The following is a 16,647-nucleotide window of genomic DNA, read 5'->3' as shown; positions in this document are numbered from 1 at the left end:
TATAAGGGGATCATATAATAATCTCTCTTATGCTTTATTTACCAGTAGGTCTTTCCAGCTGACATGAGGTCACCCATTCCGATTAGAAGAAAAGAAATTCCGGCTTAATATTCGGAAGGGGTTTTTTACAGTGAGAGCTGTGAAGATGTGGAATTCTCTCCCTGAATCAGTTGTACAGGCTGATACATTAGATAGCTTTAAGAAGGGGTTGGATGGCTTTTTAGCAAGTGAGGGAATACAGGGTTATGGGAGATAGCTCATAGTACAAGTTGATCCAGGGACTAGTCCGATTGCCATTTTGGAGTCAGGAAGGACTTTTTCCCCCCCTCTGAGGCAAATTGGAGAGGCTTCAGATAGGTTTTTTTTGCCTTCCTCTGGATCAACTAGCAGTTATGCAGATTAAAAAAAACCAAACAACTAAAAGGTTGAACGTGTGTCTTTTTCAACCTTACAATGTTACATTTCTGTAATGTCTGGTGTCTCCATTATACCCCCAGTACTTCCACGATTACAGTAGCATGCAATAGCATCTTCAAAAACATCAATGATGATCAAGGGGAGAGGCATTATTAACTTATTATTGCTATTCATTTTTGCAAGCAGCTCTCAAATGAACTGTCTTGCATCCTGATGAGGCAATTAACAGCTGGGAAAGAGTAATGAAAATCCAACATAAATCTATAAAATGTGTATAAATATGCTTAACTAATGCTTCCCTTACCAACTGCCTACTGTAGTACAAAATCATAAATCAGAAACATCAGATTCCCTCAAACAGCATTTGAATTGCAAAAGAAAAAAATAGACTTGTTTTAACGTTATGCCATTTATCTTCTATATTTTGAAAACACAGATCGCAACTATCAATCTCAACAGCTGGCCTTAAAAAATGCTGAAAAAAACCAGATTTGCTTTCTGATTCAGAACATATGACAAGTATTCGATTACAACAGCTCCTTTACTATGAGCATTGTTATTGCTAAGACAAATTGACTATAGTCTCAAGAGAAGAGGTTTTAACTTGTCCAATGAGTTATATGAAATGAGTGTATTTTGAGTATTTTCAAAGCAGCCTCAGGCCTTCATTTCAGAATAATGTAACATTCATGAAAACTGATTTAAAATACCAATTACATCCATCTGTTTTCAAACAATTTTCTTAACATAAAATCTTCAAGATTTTATTGATCTAAAAAGATCTGATATAAAATATATAACACAAGTGCCATGCTTAATTTAGATTTCACATTCACTTTTCTTATATTTACACAGTCTGAGTAAGGTCCTACCTAATGTTCTCAAGGACTCCCAGCAGTAAAGGCTTTGCAATTTATATAATAAAATATTGTGTTTGTAAAGTAAAGAATAATATTATAAAAAAAAAATACTTTAAGAGAAACAAAAAATTCACCTAAAATTAACTATGCTACATAGGAAAATTAAAAGAATTTTAAAAATGTACTTAATTTTTGTGGATTTGGTAATTAGGAATATTGAAAAATTATGAATTTGATGCATCTCTAGAATAAAAGCTTTTAAATTAAGACAAAAGGAGTACTGTCTGTGCCTTAACAGGGTTGTTCACCTTTGAGTTAACTTTTAGTATGATGTAGATAGTGCTATTCTGAGACAATTTGCAATACGTTTAAATTTTTTAATATTTGTGGTTTTTGAGTTATTTAGCTTTTTATTCATCAATTCTGCAGTTTGCAGTTTCAACAATCTGTTTGCTAGGGCCCAAATAACCCTAGCAGCCATGCACTGCTCTGTGGACTGGAATATGAATAGAAGTGTGTCTGAATAGAAAGAGTAATAAAACGTAGCAATAACAATACATGTGTAGCCTTACAGAACATTTGTTTTAGATGGGGTCAGGGATGGAAATCTGCAAAGAGTCAGAGCAAAGCAAATAATTAAAAAACTATAAGAAAAAATAAATAATGAAGACCAATTGAAAAGTGGCTTAGAACTGGCCGTTCTATAACATACTAAACGTTTTATGCATAAACTTCTCTCCACTGTTATTTGCCATTCTGGGATAATATGAAACATCCATTGCTTCACCCCTCAAGGGTAATACTCAAGACACAATTTACAGCTTAAAAATGTGAGAATAAAAAACAAACAGCTGTGATTTTGTTCAATCATACAGTTTTGATCATTCATATATTTTCTTCTCTGCACAATAATTTCTATGCCCCCAGATTTCCCTTTCAGAATCTGGCAGCCTAACTGTGTTTCTTTCTGTGTCATAATGTGAACCTAACTGATTTCACTCTATTGCTGAGTTCTATGATGCAAAATACCCTTTTATCCATACACAGTCTCTCTTAAGTTCTTGGAAAAGAATATATATGATAGCATCCGTAACTGAAAATGTAACTGATTTGAAAGTGTTCTTATAGTATTTAAACTGTACAAGCATGATAAATCATTCAATATATCAAAAACTGTATTTCTGGGAAAGTCAGGACCAGTTATGTGTACATAATTAGGGGTGGGCCAGTGTGCTGGTAAATGGATGGAGGCATTATTTATTATATTGAAAAGAAGGCTGTGTGCTGCAGCAAGCAAGATATGTGCCTAGTAAGATAAAGAGATTATGACAATGTGGAGAGATTTGGCTACAGATTTATTATGTGTGCTTACATTTGAAATCGAGGAGGCTCCTGAGGAAAGGTTCTCTTTTTTTTCTGCAATTCTATAGGGTGCTAGGGTGTCACTTACCCTACTAAATCGGCAGTGGTTTGAATACAATACTAAAAGATTGAGAGAATATGGCCTGAAGAAAAAGATAAGCAACATAAAAAGTGACAATAGATATCTCGCCATTCATGTGCATTTATTTAGTTCTCAGTTGTCAATGGCAGACACCCAATTTTAGGCATTGGTTGTTTTGTGTAAAACAAGGCTTGTGCTACTAGGCACTGTGGCAGCCTGTAAAAAAAGATTTGCCTTGTGGCAAAAATAGTAGAAAGTGCGACAGTAAACATTATTATCCTTTAACGGCAATTGTGTTTAAACAAAGCATCTTGCAGAAATGACAGACTCTAAATTTTAGCAACTAAAAAGTCTATCTTTTAAGAAAAATGTATATACATACTCTGATAAGTATTTGTCAAATGTGGATCTTAATGACTGCTGAATGTATTCTATCAAGTAAGGCATAGTATAGAAATTCAGAAATTTGATTAGCTGCAGATGTAGGCAACCATTTGAAATTATTGACATACCTTTATTTTGTTGTTATTTTCAGAGAGTAAACCCATAACTTTGTCAACATCCACCTTCCGAAGATCCGACTTCAAGACAGCCTTTATTATGTCTACAGTAAGTGTCTCGCCATCATCTAATTTGTTATACATCTGTAAAACATTTTTGAAACTATTTGGCACAAACACTAGAAAACAACCATACCCATTTTTTTTTTTTAAATATTGACAAATGACATATAACCCTGTACGAAATTTAAACCTGTGCGAAATCGGGATACCAAGGTCAACAATGAATACAATGTAAATGGCTGATGCCTATTGGCCCAGAAAGATATGGATAAACATCACACCCTCTAAAAAGATACATAACTAATATACACCTATTCTCCAGAGGTGTAATACAGAACCTTGCTCACACAAGGCCCTTTCTCAGAGGGTTTCTAGATCAGTACTGGGAGATCCCTAATATCTTTATCATACTCAGAGTATATTATATTTTGCTATAAATAATTTTACAGTATAGTCAAGCATAGTTAGTATTTAACAGCTTCCCTTAATATCTTTTTTGGAAATTCAAGTCCCTTGATAATACAAGGAAAAAAGAAAACCAGTGCTAAAGTTCTGCCCAAACTTGGACAGAGTATCTGTCCAAATGAGCATCCACTCCATGTTTCTCGCTCTATCTAATATTTCCTTTAGGCCTTCCTTCCCCCATTGCAGTGCTTTTAGCTATCCCAGGAAAAGGGCTGTCAATAATGCGGGTACCTCTGTTTTATATAACTTAAGCAGTTACTCATAGTGGTTAGAAAAGTGTTGATTCCTTGTGCAGACTACAGTAATATTACATTATAAAAATGAACTACTGTAGAACTGAAAATTTAATTTCTAACATTTATTATGGAAGAAAATGCTTGAGCGCTGTCAGATTCTTCTGCTATGTAGTTAAATGCCTGCAAGAAGGCTGCACCTGCATCCTCCCCAGTGTTGCTTTCTTCATCAGAGTTTATAACAAAAACAAATCCGATCCTAGGGAAATAAAACAAACAAACAAAAAAGCTAAGATATGAGAAATTTTAAGCCAGCAGGGTGAAATGATAGGATACTTACACACTCGCTGCATGTGAAAAACTTTAGGACGACTAAGAGCTAAGAGCTTTAATTGAGCAAAAGGGTGCTTTTAACTGCGATTATGCCTTTACATGCATGTTTTCAAAGAATTAATTCTTTAAATTTATTGACTATACTGTACACAATTTTAAAATCAAACCTTAAAAAAATGCAACACACTTTGTTTCTTTGGTAGAATGATTTTATTACATTTCTGATTCATCAACCTCTGTTGCTGTGCTCTCTTATTGTGCTGCAACTGCTATTGCTTTGAACTGCCAAATACACTTAAATATACAGTACAGATCCTCTACCTGTAATATCAAAGGGAGCACATCCTAGATAACCATAAAGATAGGCGCATGATTAACAAATAAAAGGTTATCATATTTCTAAACTGCATACGCTTTCAGGTAATGTTAGTGTAATTTAATTTTTTCTCACAAAATCTTTTATGAATACCTATACATTACCTAAGAGGAACATTATGTCGGTAAAATAATTCTGCGAGCTTCACATAATCAGCTGCATTCTCTTGGACTGGGTCCACAAACAAAACCTGACAAAATACAAAAAATAGTTAATCCCAGGACTAATTATTCAGTTTAACAATAATTAGCAATAATTACTTAATCCTACCTAAACTACATATGTAAGTATGGATAAGTGGAACATCAAAAATAAAGTATAAATGATGTTGTTTCCCACATGGATTTGCTTTGCAGCACATCATTCACCAGTGAAATGGAGAACACATTTATTATTTGATATAATTGCCATTATCTATATATAGACACATACACACCATTCACTTTCCCTTAACTTGTTAATTGAATATTGAAACCCTTAAAAAGACAACAGTCCTCAAAATTGCAAACAACTGATATTTTAAAAAATAGACAAACATCAAAGTCATATTTGTAAAATATGATTGTTCTTTTGTAAAATATCACAATTTAAGACTTGCCACAAAGGTCCCCTGAGGGTAATCATTTTCAGTTTGGGAACCCCTCTTAATTCTTTGGAGTTTTGTTTATCATTGGCTGAGCTTTCAAAGTAGCAACTTCATTTTAATATATAATATGCCTTATGGAAACTGTAGTATTTCAGCAATGACATAAAGTTTATTGGATTAACAGAAAATATACAATATGCATCATAACAAAATTAGACAGATGCATAAATGTGGGCACCCCAACAGAAATATTACATCAATACTTAGTTGAGCCTCCTTTTGCAAATGTAACAGCCTCTACACGCCTCTTATAGCCTTTGATGAGTGTCTGGATACTGGATGGCGGTATTTTTAAATATTCAACCATTTAAAATCTCTCCAGTTCAGTTAAATTTGATGGCTGCCGAGCATGGACAGCCTGCTTCAAATCATCCCATAGATTTTCAATGATATTCAAGTCGGGGGGACTGTAATGGCTATTCCAGAATATTGTACTTCTCCCTCTGCATAAATGCCTTTGTAGATTCCAAAGTGTGTTTAGGGTCATTGTCTTTTTGGACTATACATCCCTTGTGTAACTTAACTTTGTGACTGATGCTTGAACATTATCCTGAAGAATTTGTTGATATTGGGTTGAATTCATCCAACCCTCGACTTTAACAAGGGCTCCCAGTCCCTGAACTAGCCATACAGCCCCACAGCATGATGGAACCTCCACCAAATTTGACAGTAGGTAGCAGGTGTTTTTCTTCTTCTTCTTCCGCCATGCAAAGCGCTTTTTGTTATGATTAAATAACTGAATTTTTGTCTCATCTGTCAAAAGCACTTTGTTCCAAAATGGCTGTGGCTTGTCTAAATGAGCTTTTGCATACAAGAAGCGACTTTGTTTGTGGCGTGAGTGCAGAAAGGGCTTCTTTCTCATCACCCTGCCATACAGATGTTCTTTGTGCAAATTGTGCTGAATTGTAGAACGATGTACAGATACAGCATCTGCAGCAAGATGTTCTTGCAGGTCTGTAGAGGTGATCTTTGGGTTGTCTGTAACCATTTTCACAATCCTCCGCATATGCCGCTCCTGTATTTTTCTTGGCCTGCCAGACCTGGGTTCTACAGCAACTGTGCCTATGGCCTTCCTTTTCCTGATTACATTCCTTACATTTGAAACTGACAGTTTAAACTTCTGAGATAGCTTTTTGTAGCTTTCCCCTAAACCATGATACTGAATATTTTTTGTTTCCTGATCTTTTGAGAATTGATTTGAGGATCCCATGCTGTCACTCTTCAGAGGAGAGTCAAACAGAAGCACAAATTGCAATTGGCCACCTTAAATACATTTTCTCATGATTGGACACACCTGCCTATGAAGCTCAAGGCTTAACAAGTTAATCCAACCAATTTGGTGTTGACAGTAATCAGTATTGAGCAGTTACATGCATTCAAATTAGCAAAATTACAAGTATACCCAATTTTTTTTCACAGACAGTTTTTCACATTTGATTTAATTTCATACAACTGAATACTGCTTCACTAAAACTCTTTGTTCAGAAAAAAACCCTAGTACCTGGTAAAATGAAAGACATACCACTGTTATCTTTTTTGTTGCAAGTGGAGTAAATTATTATGCAAGGCTGGAGTCATTTAAAATGTCCATTATATACCAGTATATACCAAAATTCAGTTATCCCTTTTAAATAACTGTCTGTTAGAATTTCCTTTAGAACAGTTAGACTTGATGTAATAATTTGACATCATAAAAAGAGCTCCAGAGGATGGCAATAGTTTACATAAGGAGATCTGTATAAAAGCATATTGTCTGCACCCTACAATAAGAATTCATTCTAATGTGCCCAAATACTACAGCAATACAATACAATAGCAGGTAAGGCTAGCAGTAGTCTTTAGCTCGATAGTCACTAGCAAAGTCAATTTTAATACAGAAGGACCACTAAATTGCTGAATGGTAACTGCACCTTACAGTGTCTCAACATACCAGATCTGGTAAATTCAAAGTTGCTAATGTTCAGTACAGTGTCATGTAACTCTTACATGATAAATAAAACATGTGGATTCATATGCAAGTGCTTTTTGTGTGAATCTGATTGAAACAAACTTACATATGCATTCAGTGGCTGGCATCCCTTACTCCACAGCAAATATCAGATTTGAACAAAAACGATTTGGTTTTGGGATTGGCCAATTTATTATAAAGTACATAGGTCAATGTAACTTTAGCTAGAAAAATCTTTGATTATGGAAACCTTTTTGGGAGGTGACTGTAAACCATTTTTAATCTAATGGTCATCAGCTTTATACTTTTCAACCCTCTTGAGTATAAGCTTCATTGGTTTTACTGGATTATACATCAGTATGGGTGAGATGACTTCGAGCACTGAAATACATTGCAAACTCTCCAGTAAAAGGATGCGTCATTTATTTCAGCAATGGTTTTTTAACTCCTCTGCCAAGACATTCTTAAATGGCTAAGCATTGTTCACTACTTCAAGCTACAGTAATTTACTGATCCATCTCCCCCCCTTATCCACATAAAGCTTAGCAACTTTCTCATCACAAGCAGACTGCCCAGAGGGCTTCTCTAACAGTCCCTGAGAAGGATTAGAATAAAGTTTTACTATTTAACTTTTCTAAAGTAGTCTAGAAACCTGGTAAGTCAAATAAGAACTTCAGCAAGTCTGATACAACAAGGCCCAGGACTTATATTAAAAAAAACAAAAAAAAACATACCTGTAAAAAGAAGAAATACTTTTTTTACATTAGCAGAACAAAGCACAATTTGTCACATCTGACAAAAATATCATTCTTTTCTGTTCGCAAAATTGTCGGAATATTAAATTGTGAACTGGATGGTACATATACTTTACTTATTTATACTTTACATAAGTAGAAAACACATTCAACATATTAGTCTCCCAAAAAAATATTTGGGGAAGCAAGGGGAACATTTTAAATGTATCAAATATATTGATTTTAGTTGAATTATTGTGTAAATGCTATTCTTTATTGGAAATTTATGCTTCCTGCATTTTGCCTCTCTCTTGTTGGTATTTAGTTCCAATTAAGGCAATTTAAGCAAATAAATCATGATATTGGTTGACATCAACCGAGAAAGTGATCAATAGGGATGTAGCGAACGTCGGAAAAAAAGTTCGCGAACATATTCGCGAACTTGCGTCAAAAATGCAAACGGTTCGCGAACGTCGCGAACCCCATAGACTTCAATGGGAAGGCGAATTTTAAAAGCTAGAAAAGACATTTCTGGCCAGAAAAATTATTTTAAAGTTGTTTAAAGGGTGCAACGACCTGGACAGTGGCATGCCAGAGGGGGATCAAGGGCAAATATGTTTCTAAAAAATCCATTGTTGACACAGCGCTGCGTTTTGTGCTGTAAAGGGCAGAAATCACACTACATTTCTAAACCTGTGTAATAAAATGCTTTAAAACGTCCGGCGTCTACATGTAAAGGTTACAGCCTGTTCACACGCAAAGACGAAACGCGGCGCTTACTGCAACGCAAAAAAAACGCAAAGAGCTTTAATGAATGATACCGTCAAGTGAGCAAATGATAGTTGTTAATTACTAGTTGAGCTTGTCACCTCCAGGATGTTCGTCCTGTTGGTGGCAATATTTCTGTAGTGGTGTGTTTAGCAGTCACCGTGCTTGTGCGCACGTGCACGGTCAGGCAGAGGTAATTCAATGTACAGTGAAGTGAACCAAAAAACACTGATTCTGCAGTGTGGGCCCAGTTTTGGTCTACTTTATTGATCACCTGCGGTGACCATAAAAGATGCGATTTTGCCACTGTTGCAGAACCCTGAAAAATTAGGCATGTGTACTTTCCTGAAAAATGATGTTTTTTTTGTCGCAGCCACTGAACCAGAAGGCCAGAAACAATATGCCATATAAATGCTGAAAATATTCATTTTTTTTTGTCGCAGCCACTGAAGCACAGAGGCCAGAAACAATATGCCATATAAATGCTGAAAATATTCATTTTTTTTTGTCGCAGCCACTGAAGCACAGAGGCCAGAAAAACTCAGGATTTACCTGGATTCAAATTAAACCAGTAGGGTTTGCACCCTAGTTTGTAACGGTGGTGGAGGGAGGAGGACGCTAAAGGACAGCTGTGTGTGGAGTCATGAGGCGTGCAGAGAAGGACAGCTGCATGGGGAGTCAGAAACTCAGAACAAGTCTTCCGGCGTGCAGTAACCCTCCGAGATCCACCCCTCATTCATTTTAATAAAGGTCAGGTGATCCACACTTTTGTGACCTAGACGAGTTCTCTTCTCAGTTACAATCCCTCCTGCTGCACTGAAGGTCCTTTCTGAGAGGACACTTGAGGCGGGGCAAGACAAGAGGTTCATGGCAAATTGTGACAGCTCTGGCCACAGATCAAGCCTGCGCACCCAGTAGTCCAGGGGTTCATCGCTCCTCAGAGTGTCGTTATCTGCAGTTAATGCCAGGTAGTCCGCTACCTGCCGGTTGAGGCGTTCTTTGAGGGTGGATCCAGAAGGGTTCTGGCGCTGCCTTGGACAAAAAAACATTTGCATGTCTGACGTTACAGAGTGGCCAAAGTACTTTGTCCTTGCAGGTGCGCTCGTGGCAGGATTACTGGCACCTCTGCCCCTGGAATGTTGATGAGTTCCTGAAGCATTAAAAGCATCCTTAAAAGCATTGTACAACATGTTTTGCAGGCTGGTTTGTAAATGCAGCATCCTTTCAGACTTGTGGTATGTTGGTAACATTTCTGCCACTTTATGCTTGTACCGAGGGTCTAGTAGAGTCGCGACCCAGTACAGGTCCTTCTCCTTAAGCCTCTTGATACGGGGGTCCTTCAACAGGCATGACAGCATGAAAGACCCCATTCTCACAAGGTTGGATGCAGAGGTATCCATCTCCGCTTCCTCGTTATCAAGGACTGCATCATCCACGGTCTCCTCCCCCCAGCCACGTACAAGACCAGGGGTCCCCAAAAGGTCACCACTAGCCCCCTGTGAAGCCTGCTCCTGTTGGTCCTCCTCCTCCACAAAGCCACCTTCCTCCTCTGACTCCACTTCTGACACCTCTCCCTGCGTTGCAGCAGGTGCCTGGGTTCGTTCTGGTGATTCCGACCAGAAATCGTGCGCTTCCTGCTCCTCGTCTACAGCCTCATCTGTCACTCGTCGCACGGCACGCTCCAGGAAGAAAGCAAAGGGTATTAGATCGCTGATGGTGCCTTCGGTGCGACTGACCATGTTTGTAACCTCTTCAAAAGGGCGCATGAGCCTGCAGGCATCGCGCATAAGCACCCAGTAACGGGGGAAAAAAATCCCCAGCTCTGCAGATCCAGTCATACCACCCAGTTCAAACAGGTATTTGTTGACGGCTCTTTGTTGTTGCAGCAGACGTTCCAACATGAGGAGCGTTGAATTCCAGCGAGTCTGGCTGTCGCAAATCAAACGCCTGACTGGCATGTTGTACCGCTGCTGAATGTCAGCAAGGCGTGCCATGGCTGTATAGGAACGTCTGAAATGGGCCGACACCTTCCTGGACTGCCTGAGAACGTCCTGGAATCCTGGGTACTTTGAGACAAAACGTTGGACTATTAAATTCAGAACATGTGCCATGCAGGGCACATGTGTTAAATTGCCCAGTCTCAGTGCTGCCAACAGATTGCTTCCATTGTCACACACCACTTTTCCGGTCTTCAGTTGGTGTGGGGTCAGCCACTGATCGGCCTGTGACTGCAGAGATGACAGGAGTACAGATCCGGTATGGTTTCTGCTTTCCAGGCACGTCATCCCCAAGACAACATGACAACGGCGTACCTGGCACGTCGCATAGCTTAGGGGGAGCTGGGGGTGCACAGGTGTGGAGGAGGAGGACCCAGCAGCAGAGAAGGAAGAAGAGGAAGAAGACCAACTCCACTGTCGTTGTTGAGCCACACATTCCCTGCTTCCCAGCCATTACCAAGTTCACCCAGTGGGCAGTGTAGGTGACATACCTGCCCTGACCATGCTTGGAGGACCATGCGTCAGTAGTCATATGGACCTTTGGCCCAACACTAAGTGACAGAGATGCGGTGACTTGGCTCTGCACATGGTGGTACAGGTGTGGTATTCCCTTTTTTGAAAAAAAATTGCGGCTGGGTACCTTCCACTGCGGTGTCCCAATTGCTACAAATTTGCGGAAGGCCTCAGAGTCCACCAGCTGGTATGGTAAAAGCTGGCGGGCTAAGAGTGCAGACAAGCCAGCTGTCAGACGCCGGGCAAGGGGGTGACTCGCAGACATTGGCTTCTTACGCTCAAACATGGCCCTCACAGAAACTTGGCTGGGGGCAGATGACTGGGAATGGGAACTGGTGGTCAAGGTGGAAGGCGGAGTGGAGGGTGGTTCAGACGGGTCAAGGACAGCAGAGGTAGAGCAGTAAGATGCTGGACCAGAAGGAGGGTGGCTTTTAGTTTGCCTGTTGCCTTTGAGGTGTTGCTCCCAAAGTGCTTTGTGCTTGCCGTTCATGTGCCTTCGCATAGAAGTTGTACCTATGTGGCTGTTGGGCTTCCCAAGACTCAGTTTCTGACTGCACTCATTGCAAATTACAACGCTTTTGTCAGAGGCACACACATTAAAAAAATCCCACACTGCTGACCTTTTTGAAGCTGGCAATCTGGCGGTAACAGTAGAAGTTGGCGGCGTTGGCGGCAATGGCGGGTGCGTTGGCCGGCTGACCACAGGTGCCGATACATGTTGTTGCCCTACTGTTCCCTGCGAGCTGTCCTCCCTGCTTCTTCCAAGTCTTATTCTCCTCCTGCCTCTCTGACTCTCCGTCTCTCCATCTGAACTATCCTCCTCTTGCTCTCTTCTACTGGGCACCCACAAAACATCAATCTCCTCATCATCATTCTCCTCAGATGCATCAATTTCTTCTGACAGCTCACAGAAGGAAGCAGCAGCGGGGACCGCCTCATCACTCATTATGTCCATCTCTGTTGTGTTCTCTGCCAGAATTAAATCTGGTGTAACGTCCTCATCTCCTTCATCTTCTTCTGCCAATAATGGTTGCGCATCACTCAGTTCAAGAAACTCATGTGAAAATAACTCCTCTGACTCCAGTGAAGAAGGGGCGCCGGTGGTGGAGGAAGTGTTACGTGGGGTGGCCATAGCAGTGGAGGATGAGGATGTTGTGGTAAAGTTAGAAACGGTAGAGGATGGGGTGTGCTGTGTAAGCCAGTCAACTACCTCTTCAGCATTTTGGGAGTTTAGGGTCATTGCCTTTTTAAAACTGGGCAATTTCCTAGGGCCACAGGATAGCATAGCAGCACGGCCCCTAGTGCCTCTGCGTGGCGGCCTGCCTTTGCCTGGCATTATTTTTAAAACAAAAACAACAACAACAACTCAGGTGGTGTTTCTGGAGACGGTATTATTATTGATATTTAGACGGAATGTGAACAAGCTCACACAGCTAAGTGGCAGTGGTTTGAAGAACACACTGGGCAAATAATGCCTGCAAGGTCAACGTATACACTACAGCAGTGGTAGATACGGAATATATTATTGCTGCTTGAAAAACGTCACTCAGGTGGTGTTTCTGGAGACGGTATTATTATTGATATTTAGACAGAATGTGAACAAGCTTACACAGCTAAGTGGCAGTGGTTTGAAGAACACACTGGGCAAATAATGCCTGCAAGGTCAACGTATACACTACAGCAGTGGTGGATACGGAATATATTATTGCTGCTTGAAAAACGTCACTCAGGTGGTGTTTCTGGAGACGGTATTATTATTGATATTTAGACAGAATGTGAACAAGCTCACACAGCTAAGTGGCAGTGGTTTGAAGAACACACTGGGCAAATAATGCCTGCAAGGTCAACGTATACACTACAGCAGTGGTGGATACGGAATATATTATTGCTGCTTGAAAAACGTCACTCAGGTGGTGTTTCTGGAGACGGTATTATTATTGATATTAAGACAGAATGTGAACAAGCTTACACAGCTAAGTGGCAGTGGTTTGAAGAACACACTGGGCAAATAATGCCTGCAAGGTCAACGTATACACTACAGCAGTGGTGGATACGGAATATATTATTGCTGCTTGAAAAACGTCACTCAGGTGGTGTTTCTGGAGACGGTATTATTATTGATATTTAGACAGAATGTGAACAAGCTCACACAGCTAAGTGGCAGTGGTTTGAAGAACACACTGGGCAAATAATGCCTGCAAGGTCAACGTATACACTACAGCAGTGGTGGATACGGAATATATTATTGCTGCTTGAAAAACGTCACTCAGGTGCTGTTTCTGGAGACGGTATTATTATTGATATTTAGACAGAATGTGAACAAGCTCACACAGCTAAGTGGCAGTGGGTTTGAAGAACACACTGGGCAAATAATGCCTGCAAGGTCAACGTATACACTACAGCAGTGGTGGATACGGAATATATTATTGCTGCTTGAAAAACGTCACTCAGGTGGTGTTTCTGGAGACGGTATTATTATTGATATTTAGACAGAATGTGAACAAGCTCACACAGCTAAGTGGCAGTGGTTTGAAGAACACACTGGGCAAATAATGCCTGCAAGGTCAACGTATTCACTACAGCAGTGGTGGATACGGAATATATTATTGCTGCTTGAAAAACATCACTCAGGTGCTGTTTCTGGAGACGGTATTATTATTGATATTTAGACAGAATGTGAACAAGCTTACACAGCTAGATGGCAGTTGTTTGAAAATGAAGAACACACTGGGCAAATAATGCCTACAAGTGCACTACTATTGGTGCACTACTATGAAGAACAGCAAACAGCACTGTACACGTTAAAGAACAGTAAGATAAGTAAAATAAAATAAAAATTATATGTATATTAAAAAAAAAAAATTCTCGGTTTGGTGCTGCTGAACTACTAGGAGCAGCACAGTAGCACACCAGTCCCACTCCCCAACACTGCTAGACTAATAGCACTGGGCTCTTATAGTAGCAACTAGCAAAGTAAAAAAACAAAAAAGAAAATAAAAGCAGTCCTTACAAGGACTATTGGGTTATTACAGCAGTCAGCAGATGAGATCAGAAGAGATCAGTGCCCACAGCAGGCAGCTACATACAGAGCACTGCAGTAGAAGGTAGATTACTAGCCAGCAAAGCTACTTAACCTAAAATGTCCCTCAAATCCCTGCAGACTTCTGTCCCTCCAATACAGAGCAGTATCAAGTAGATTACTAGCCAGCAAACTTACTATCAACTGTCCCTCAAATCACTAACAGCTCTCTCCCTACACTAGCTCTTCCAAGCACACACAGGCAGAATGAAAAAACGCTGCAGGGCTTCAGTTTATATATGGAAGGGGAGTGGTCCAGGGGGTGTGGGGGTGGTCCAGGAGGGAGAGCTTCCTGATTGGCTGCCATGTATCTGCTGGTCTGGGGTGAGAGGGCAAAAAAAAGCGCCAGGTAAGGCGAACCCAAAATGGCGAACGTCGCGCGACGTTCGCGAACATTCGGCGAACGCGAACAGTCGATGTTCGCGCGAACAAGTTCGCCGGCGAACAGTCCGCGACATCCCTAGTGATCAACCAGGTCACTGAATAACTGGATGACTAACCAATTTGGCAAAAGATGGAGTATCAATAGAGCCATTTCTCCTTTTAGACTGTATTGAGAAGAGCTGTATTATCTCTTGTATAGGTTATTGGTAGAATTTTGTATGTTTTATTTATACACAGTGAAACCTCAAATTTCATCCCCCAATGTTAAGTTTTCCTTCAATTTGCACTGTTTTTGTCATCCCCCAATATATAATGCATAATTCATTTCCCTGATTTTACATTTTCTCTGATTTTACACCAATTTTTTCCTGTGAAAAACGTAAAATGAGGGTTCTACTGCATGTATGTTCAATTTATAAACCTATCTATTTTACAACATTGGGGAATATGATGGTGCTTCATAAATATATGTTAATAATAATAATAATAATATAATAAGAATAAAAAGAATTCCCATAAGCAAACCAATATAGCATAAAAATTGGAGACTAAACAATCTCATTTTATCACCATGGGGGTATTGTATGGTCTTAAGTTCGCTACTTGTTCAGTAACCCATAGCAACTAATGAACAGGGGGCATATACTAGTCAGATGTTTAAACACAAATATCTCATTGCTATCACTTACTAGATGTACACAAACTTAACACATTACATAACCTATTTAAAATGTAAATGGGATCCACCTGACTTAATATTAAGTTTCCTAGACCAATACTTCCAAAATAAACATTGAAACAAAGAAAGTGAGTTAATCCTGCAGCAGCGTTGCAGGTACTGAAGCCACCTTGGGAAAGTCAACTGGACATTTTTAAATAAATCAAAACAAATGTTAATGTTTTTTGTATATGCTGCAAAACTTCCAGTATAATTTAAACAGATGGTGATTTCTTTTCTGCAAGCCTGTTGTACAGCATTAATCATTGTCATATTTTCTCCCTAACAGTAACCACTAATTGCATTTATTTCCTGCTTATCTCATTAGTAACTCCATAGCTTTAGTCTTGCAGATGCTTTCATTTTGAAGGAGGAAACAAAAAGAAAATGACAAAAATTAAAGTGGACATTATGATAATATATGAATAACAGTGGTACTGTGCACTGACCCATTTGGATATGCCAGCAGCACTTCCCTTATACTTCTATATATTTTTACTTAGCAATGCGGGTGCTCCCACAACCCCCCTTGTGTATTTGCTTTTACAGCCTGTAGCTTTGGCTAAGCTTCTTGTGGCTTGTAGCACCCCCCATACCCACCCCTATTAATTAATAGTGGCCCTATGCTTTTAACTGCACCATATTTATACATTTTTGTCAAAAATGGGCGTTGGTTTGGGCAATCACTCTCTCTTAAAAGCTGCAATTCAGCAGCGGGGGAGGATTTAGCCCTCCAGAAACCAAGGTTCAGCAGACTTTTACTTTTTACTTTACTAATGCTATTATGCAGAGAGACACAGGATCCTCAATACTATGACTGGTAGGTAAACAAGTTAGGGACCGCCATATGGGGTTTACCTTGACGTGGTATGGTGGCTTTTCAACTTTATGATCATAACTTTGCAACTAAAAACCCCTGTCTTTGTTAACACATGCATTTGCATATCTACTGAATTACTTAGACAGGGGCCCAGGGAATGTGCACTGACCCATTTGGATATGCCAGCAGCACTTCCCTTATACTTCTATATATTTTTACTTAGCAATGCGGGTGCTCCCACAACCCCCCTTGTGTATTTACTGTGAATTATCTCCCTAAAGTGAATGCAGCAGAAATCTCTGCCTTATAACAGAATTAAAATTGCAAAACCAAACAAAATTTTCAAAAT

At 39.6% G+C, this 16,647-nt stretch overlaps 1 protein-coding gene across 1 annotated transcript in view; it reads right to left on the bottom strand.

Annotated features, from left to right (window-relative positions):
* Positions 1-3,420: 3,420 nt before the first annotated feature.
* Positions 3,421-16,647, bottom strand: part of uggt2.S (UDP-glucose glycoprotein glucosyltransferase 2 S homeolog) — a 65,061-nt gene continuing 51,834 nt past the window's right edge. The window contains 1 exon segment of the mRNA NM_001092799.1: positions 3,421-4,881. Within this exon segment, the coding sequence (NP_001086268.1) occupies positions 4,792-4,881 (90 nt within the window). The 3' untranslated portion in view covers positions 3,421-4,791.

Source organism: Xenopus laevis, chromosome 2S (genome assembly GCF_017654675.1).
Source record: "Xenopus laevis strain J_2021 chromosome 2S, Xenopus_laevis_v10.1, whole genome shotgun sequence".
NCBI lineage: Eukaryota > Metazoa > Chordata > Amphibia > Anura > Pipidae > Xenopus > Xenopus laevis.
The sequence above is the reverse complement of the archived record's forward strand: the minus strand, read 5'-3'. Positions and strand labels throughout refer to the sequence as shown.